The 7,430-nt window shown below is 51.2% G+C and overlaps 1 protein-coding gene across 1 annotated transcript; it reads left to right on the top strand.

Moving 5' to 3' along the window:
• Window positions 1–1,834: 1,834 nt before the first annotated feature.
• Window positions 1,835–6,182, top strand: C1H1orf216 (chromosome 1 C1orf216 homolog). Its single transcript, XM_015091857.4, has 2 exons — window positions 1,835–1,997; window positions 4,187–6,182. The coding sequence occupies exon 2, from the start codon at window positions 4,192–4,194 to the stop codon at window positions 4,870–4,872; it is 681 nt and encodes a 226-aa protein (XP_014947343.1). The 5' UTR covers window positions 1,835–1,997; window positions 4,187–4,191; the 3' UTR covers window positions 4,873–6,182.
• Window positions 6,183–7,430: the final 1,248 nt, after the last annotated feature.

Genomic DNA, 7,430 nt, shown 5'->3' with positions numbered 1-7,430 from the left:
CCCTCTTCCCCTTCCTGCCTTCAATCTTTCCCACCATCAGGGACTTTTCCAACAAATCTGATGCTGTTCTCATCAGATGACCAAAATACTGGAGCTTCAGCTTCAGCATCGGTTCTTCCAATGAGTATTCAGGGTTGATTTCCCTTAAGATTGATTGGTTTGATCTCCTTGCTGTACAGGGACTTTCAAGAGTCTTCCCTAGCACCACAGTTCGAAGCCATCAATTCTTTGGAGCTCTGCCTTCTTTATGGTCCAGCTCTCAGAACCATACAAGACCACCAGGAAGACCACAGCCTTGACTATTCGAATCTTTGTTGGTAGAGTAATGTCTCTGCTTTCCAACACACTGTCTAGGTTTGCCATAGCATTGCTGCCAAGAAGCAATCATCTTCTGATTTCATGGCTGCAGTCACCATCCATAGCGACGTTAGAGCCCAAGAAGAGGAAATCTGTCACTACTTCCACATTTTCCCCTTCTATTTGTCATGAAGTAATGGGGCTGGATGCCATGATCTTAGTTTTTTTAATATTTAGTTTTAAGCCGGCTCTTTCTCTCTCCTCCTTTACCGTCATCCAGAGTCTCCTCAGTACCTCATCACTTTCTGCCATTAGAGTGGTATCATCTGTATATCTGAGTTGTTGATATTTCTCCCACCTATCTTGATTCCAGCTCATAACTCATCCAGCCTGGCATTTCCCATGATGTGCTCAGTATATAAATTAAACAGAATGACAGCAGACAGCCCTGCTGTGCTGATTTCTCCATCTTGAGTCAATCAGTTGTTCCATACAGGGTTCTAACTGTCACTTCTTGACCCACATAAAGGTTTCTCAGGAGACACTTAAGACGTCTGGTGTTCCGGTCTCTTTAAGAGCTTTCCACAGTTTGTTATGATCCACACAGTCAAAGGCTTTAGCATAGTCAATGAAACAGAAGTAGATGTTTTTCTGGAATTCCTTTGCTTTCTCTATGATCCAGTGAATGCTGGCAATTTGATCTCTGGTTCCTCTGCCTTTCCAGGGTTTTTAAACGTATTATGATTGAAAGATGAATCATATTTAATTGGTGGCATGGAGGGGGTAGCATGAGAAAGGTATAAGCAAATTGCTGGGTTTACTCAGTAAAGCTGTGGGTATGGAAGGGACCTCCTGGAAGCTCACTTGCCCTAAAGGCTAAATTTGTCACAGACGTCTTTCCGGGGCTGCCTCTCCCTGAGGGCAGCCAGTGCTTTTTGGTTTTATCATTAGAGTCGGCAATTATTCTGTTAATTAAGTGACTTTAATGAAATAAGCACAAAACGAACATATAATTTCAAATTGTGGAAAAAAAAAAAAAAAGCCTTGGGATAATATAATAAGGGGAACTGTCTGCTTAGGAGGTCAGAGAAGGTTTACCTGAGAAGAGATCTGAGATTTGAGAGGAGAGAGAATTTTAAGCAGAGGGAACAGTGCGGCAGAAAGGAGCGCGAGGCTGCTCAGCTGCAGAACCCAAGGGCAAAGGCTGAAGCCGGAGAGCAAGATGCTGAGCCCCACTGCGGCTTGCCTTAAGGATTTAAGCGGTAATGCGGAAGCCACTGATGGCTTTTAGGCTGGAGGGTGGTGATGACACGATCAGATTTTCATTCTGAAAATGTCACTGTGAGGCAAACCGATCGGGGAGACACAGTGAATGCAGTTAAGAAATTAAACAGGACCTGCAAGTCTCAGTCCAGGCTGCCGGAGGCGGGGGAGGAGGTTCCGGCGCTCGGACCTGCGAGCGGCTTCGCAGAAAACCGAACCGGCCCACGTGGGCCAGGCCGCCCCGCCCCGCCGCGCTGACGCCGCCCGACTCCGCAGTCCAGGCCTGGGCTGGGCGCAGCGCCCGGGAACCCGCACCCCACGCCCCGACCCGCGGGGACGCCCAGGCCGAGGGACCACCTCCCCAGCCCCGAGGGAGCAGTTCCTGCCGCGGGGACCGAGCCACCGGAGCCAGCCGGGCGGGGCGGCGCCTCCAGGCCGTGAGTCGGGGCCGGAGCGGGAGGGTTTAGACCCCAGCCGCAAGGGGCGGGGGTCGTTGCCTCTGCCCAGCTGCTTTTTGCTGGTCGGGGGGGTTGGGGGGAGGATTAGGGAAGGATGGTCTGGATCCTCTGTCTCCTGGGGATGGTATCCCTTTCCCGCAAGTCTAGGCAGGAACGGAAGCCGCCTTCGCTCATCCCTACCACCACCCCCCAGCCCCCCCACCTCCCACCTTCACCATCCCCGCCCCACCGCACCCACCCCCGACAAATTGCGGATTAGCTTGGCGAGAAGCCTGATGCCAGGGTCTCTCGGCTCCCATTTTACCTTCCCTGAGAACCCCTTGATCTTTAGCACCGCCCCCACCTCCTTCCAGCTTGCTTCACGGCCCCGCCCAAGTTTAGAAAAAAAGAAAACATTTGGGCGGGACCATCTCCTGGCACCTCGCTTAGCGGGATGGAGTCTGTAGGTTTCCAAGGGACTGTCCCTACACCGTTGCCCCCAGGACTTCTTGCCAGTACTGTGCTGGATGTGGGGAGGGGCCCTGCCACATTCACTGACACTCCCCCTTACTCTTACTGATTCCGTTTTTCTAATCCTAGTAATTTACAGTCAGGAGAAACTTCTTGTCAATTTAAATTCAGATCTGGGGAGAAGTCGGTTATTGGGAAGGAAAGAATAATGTGGTGTGTCCTCTCTCCATGGCCTCAGGATGGAGCAAGATAGAGGCAGGGACCCGGGATAGTAATAAACATGGAAGGAAGGGGTGAAGCCAGAAGAGAGGCTTGTCAGTGGGAGAAGGGCTTCCTCACTGGGCAGTGGAGGGAACCCAACCCAGCTCTCCCAGCCCTGAGCTGTCAGCAGCCCGGATCCAACTGCCCTATTCACTCACTCAGCAAGGAGGTACTGCCACCTGCTCAGTGCCAGGTTCTGTGCTGGGTCCTGAACATGGTAGAGGTTATAGAGAGGAATTCCATGTCCAGTAGTGGGGCCAGGAGGCTGCTATGACAAGATAGAGGAAAGTTTATAGACATTTACTGACCATCAACTATGTGCCAGGGACAAGAAACGAACAGGCATAAGACTGCATGTATCCAAGCAGTGAGGACCCAGAGGAAGGCACAGTTGGCTGTGTGTTTGTGTATACAGGATACAGGAGCAGCGGGGAGAACGTCAGGATGGTTTCAGGAAGGTGGGGATTTTAGAGCCGAATCTTAGCATACAAAGACTTCCCTGTGGCTCTGCTCTGTAAAGAATCTGCCTGCAGTGCGGGAGACCTGGGTTCCATCCCTGGGCTGGGAAGATCCCCTGAAGAAGGGAAAGGCTGCCCACTCCAGTATTCTGGCCTGGAGAATTCTGTGGACTGTATAGTCCATAGGGCCGGCTTTCACTTCACTTAGTGTATGAAAAAGAATCTGCCGGTGGAAAAGGGAAGAGCTGGGAGGGAAGGGGAGAGGAAGTATATGTTGGGCCAAGGGGATTGTGGAAGGAGAATAATGGTGTGTTCTGAGATCTCTGAGCAGTTTGGGATGGTGGGAGGGGCTGAGAGTGGTAAGAGACAGGTCTGAAGCAGTGAGCAGGAGCCAGAAGAAACACAGCCTCTTAGGCCAGGAAGAGGTTTAGCAGGAGGTTAGGGCAGGAGCCATGACAAATTTACATTTTAAATTAGAGGCAGAGAGGTCAGTGAAAAGTCATAGCAGTCAGTAATCCAGTTTAGAGGTGGCCCACACCAAGAGAAAGGGGAGATGTTTGCACACGAGCGTGCACGTGTGAATGCCTGCAGTTTCCGGTTGCTGTGACAGGAGAGTGGGCCTGCTTGGCTAAGGACACTGAACAGGGAGCAGGGCAGGCCGTGCAGACTCTGAGGAGCCTGTGGTTGGTTGCAGAATTCAGCAGCAGTTGGATCTGACTCCCTGTCAGATCCGAGAGCCACCAACACATGGAAGTTCTCGAACCTCCAGCAGAAGATGAGGTCATCTGGGGAGAAGTGCCTACAAGGAGAGGACAGCTTGCCTCAGGGCCGAGGGAGAACCCTGTGAGGAGACTGAGAATCGGCAGAGAGGGAAGAGGACAGCCACCAAGGGAGGTGTTAGCAGAGTCAAGGCAAAGGGGTGTCTGTTGCTAGGTTCTCTCGACTTCAGGCGCCCTACCCTCGCCTGCTCTGACTCATTCTTCTGCTTCCCCCTTACAGACCAGATGTTCGCCATCCAGCCAGGGGTAGCTGAGGGGGGTCAGTTCCTGGGGGGCCCGCCTCCTGGAGTATGTCCACCCGAACTTCAACCAGACAGCAACTCCAACTTCATGAGTGCCAAGGACGCCAATGAGAATTGGCACGGGCTGCCAGGCCAAGTGGAGCCCGTACTATTGAGGAGCTCCTCCGAGTTGCCCTCTGACAACCAGGATTTCCAGGCTCCTGGACTCCCTGAGGGGGAGATCCGCAGCCCACCGGAGGGGGCAGAGATTCCTGGAGCTGGGTCTGAGAAGACGGGTGGTGCCAGCACAGTCTGCTCCCCGCTGGAGGACAATGGCTATGCCAGCAGCTCCCTGAGCGTTGACAGCCCTAGCCGCAGCCCTGAGTCTGCCTGTGGGACGCCTCCTGGCCCTCCAGGCCACCTTCTGCCCTCGGTGGCCCAGGCCGTGCAGCAGCTGCAGGCTCAGGAGCGCTACAAAGAGCAGGAGAAGGAGAAGCACCACGCGCACTTGGTGATGTACCGCCGCCTGGCCCTGCTCCAGTGGATCCGGGGCCTGCAGCACCAGTTGGTCGACCAGCAGGCCCGTCTGCAGGAGAGCTTTGACACCATTCTAGATAACCGGAAGGAGCTTATCCGCTGTCTCCAACAGAGGGCAGTACCATCCAGGCGCCAGGACCAAGACTAAGGGTGTCTCTGTACAGGGGTGCAAGGGTTTCTGTATATATTTGCAGACATGTGTGTGGTTATGCACAAACAAGTACAGATCATTTGCTGATACAAGTGCAGGGAAGCATAAATGAGTGTGTCAGTGCTAACATGTAGGCAGGTGTGCACAGGCCACGTGTGAATCTGCACCTGTGCATCAGTATGTGTGCGGTGTGGACACAGAAGCCTATGTGTGCCTATGTACATATGTGTATGTATAGTATGTATGGTGTTGTTGTTTAGTTGCTAAGTCGTGTCCTGCTTTTTTGTGACCCTGTGGACTGTAGCATACCAGGTTCCTGTGTCCATGGGATTTCCCAGGTAAGAATACTGGAGTGGGTTGCCATCTCCTTCTCCAAGGGATCTTCCTAACCCAGGGATTGAGCCTATGTCTCCTGTATTGGCAGGTGGATTCTTTACCATATGAGCTAGCAGGGAAGCCCATAGTATATATGTAGGAGGAAGTAAATTTGTATATGTATGCATGGGTGGGTACCCCATGGTGTGTATCTATGTGCATGAGTGAAGATAGATATGCAAAAGATGTGTGTTTACATATGAGTGAGTTTGAGTGTGCAGATTTCTGGTGGGTATTTGTGATTGAGCCCTCGTGTGTACAGCCTATGTGTAGGGGTACATGTGTGCATGGGATATGCATATTAGGAGCATGTATGTTCAATTGTATATGTAAGGCATCCATCCGTACCTTATGTTACCCGTGGTCTACACTAGCCTTTTGTCTCCACAGGGTCCCACTGCTCCCTGGAGAAAAGGCTAGCCTGCTCTCATTTATCTGAAGGTTGTGGTTGATCCATTCTCTTGGAATTTCTCAGGCTAACTCTCTTGATCCCTCACTTTCACTCCTCCTAGACCTCGCTCTGCTAAGGCTATTGTCCCTGATGGTGGATTTGCTGCTCTGGCCTACCATGGCTTTTTGGCTGCAATTTTGCCAGGGTAATTGGTGGAGAACTGATATCAGGGAAGAGAGCTAGCATGGTGATTGACACCATGGCAGGCATGGGGGCGAGATCAGAGGAGAAGATAGGGGACTGTCCTGCTTGAATTCTGCCATTGGGCGCATGGGAGATGGAGATGGAGGAGATGCCAATGGCAGAACCCTGAGAAGACTGGGAGAATAGGAATTCTAAAACACCAGTTCCAAACGAATCACACCCCTCCACTGCAGAGCAACTGTTACAAACTTTATTGACTTAAACTTCTGATGAAAAGGAATCTGTGTTGATATAATGTCATATGTCAATTACACCTCAATAAAAAATAGAAAAGGAAGGTGTGCTTTCTAAGCTTGCAAGGAATGGACAGGTGTTCTAAGGCTGTTGGGGAAAACCTTACTTCCTTCTCTTTGTTTCTGCTTGCTGTGCCTTTCTTGCTTTCACAACACTGGATGTCAAATTAATTTGGTCTATGTCCCTGAAATCAGACTGTCTGGGCCAGGAGGAACCACAGTTCAGCCTTCCACAGTAGGCAGTGGGCAGTGTCAGTCCAGCTCCTGGAAGCTCTTAGGATGTTGGGCCATACCCTGTTATGTCACTGCATGGGGCTGATGGGCTCCAGCGGAGGCTCTGTGAGGTGGAGAGAAGGTGAGTTCTAGGGAGAACCAAGGACTAAGGTAGCTGAGCTCCCTGCTTTGCTTTTGTGAGCCAAGAGGATACAAGATCCTGATGGGTGAGCAGAGACCTGGAGATCACTGACATTGCCTCTGGCCCTGTCTCCCTATCTGCAAAATGTGAGTGAGCAGGTGAAAGGTATAGGGAGAGAGGCTGAAGCAATGGCCCTGGGGACTCTTGTGTGGTGAGTATGAACCTGGCCTCTGGACCAAAACCAGGACAAATAAACTGAGGCAAAGAAGTGCATTTCTTGGGTTTGTGTTTCTGCTCTACCTGTTATCAGGTGGCCTCTTTTCCACACTGTCTTGAGCTCCCCTTTTGAGCAGGGTTCTGAGCTTGGAGCTGGGGTGGGTAGATGGAAGGAAGACACTGGGAGGAATTCAGTCTGCTGTGACTGGCAGTCTCATGGGGGGTTATAGGGAGGTGGGCATGCGGGATCTCTCCTCAGGGGCCTCTCAGTCCAACAGGGGAGACTCTGGCTTCTGCCCAAGGGATTGTCCTTGTCCTGAGGCACCTTTAGGCCTAAAAGGGAGGGGTGTCAATTGTGAGGGACACATGCTCACCCCACATTCATATAAGCATGCTCACATATTCAAATCTGCCCTAGAGACACCACTTCCCTGAAGGAGGTGGAAGCCTGACTGTAAAAGATTAAGTTAGGGTCCTTAGATGGTTCTGACACAGATGTAATTATAAAACATGTACATGATTTCATATTATTCATATATTGCAGTTGACCCCTGAACAATGCAGGGGTTGGGAGCACCAAACCTCCGCACTGTTGAAACTCTGTGTGTAACTTAGAGTCAGCTCTCCATGTTTGTGGTCCCTTCATATTCATGGTTCTGCATCCTTGGATTCAACCAACTGTGAATCACGTAGTACTGTAATATTTACTACTGAAAAAAAT

Source organism: Ovis aries, chromosome 1 (genome assembly GCF_016772045.2).
Source record: "Ovis aries strain OAR_USU_Benz2616 breed Rambouillet chromosome 1, ARS-UI_Ramb_v3.0, whole genome shotgun sequence".
Taxonomy (NCBI): domain Eukaryota; kingdom Metazoa; phylum Chordata; class Mammalia; order Artiodactyla; family Bovidae; genus Ovis; species Ovis aries.
The sequence above is the reverse complement of the archived record's forward strand: the minus strand, read 5'-3'. Positions and strand labels throughout refer to the sequence as shown.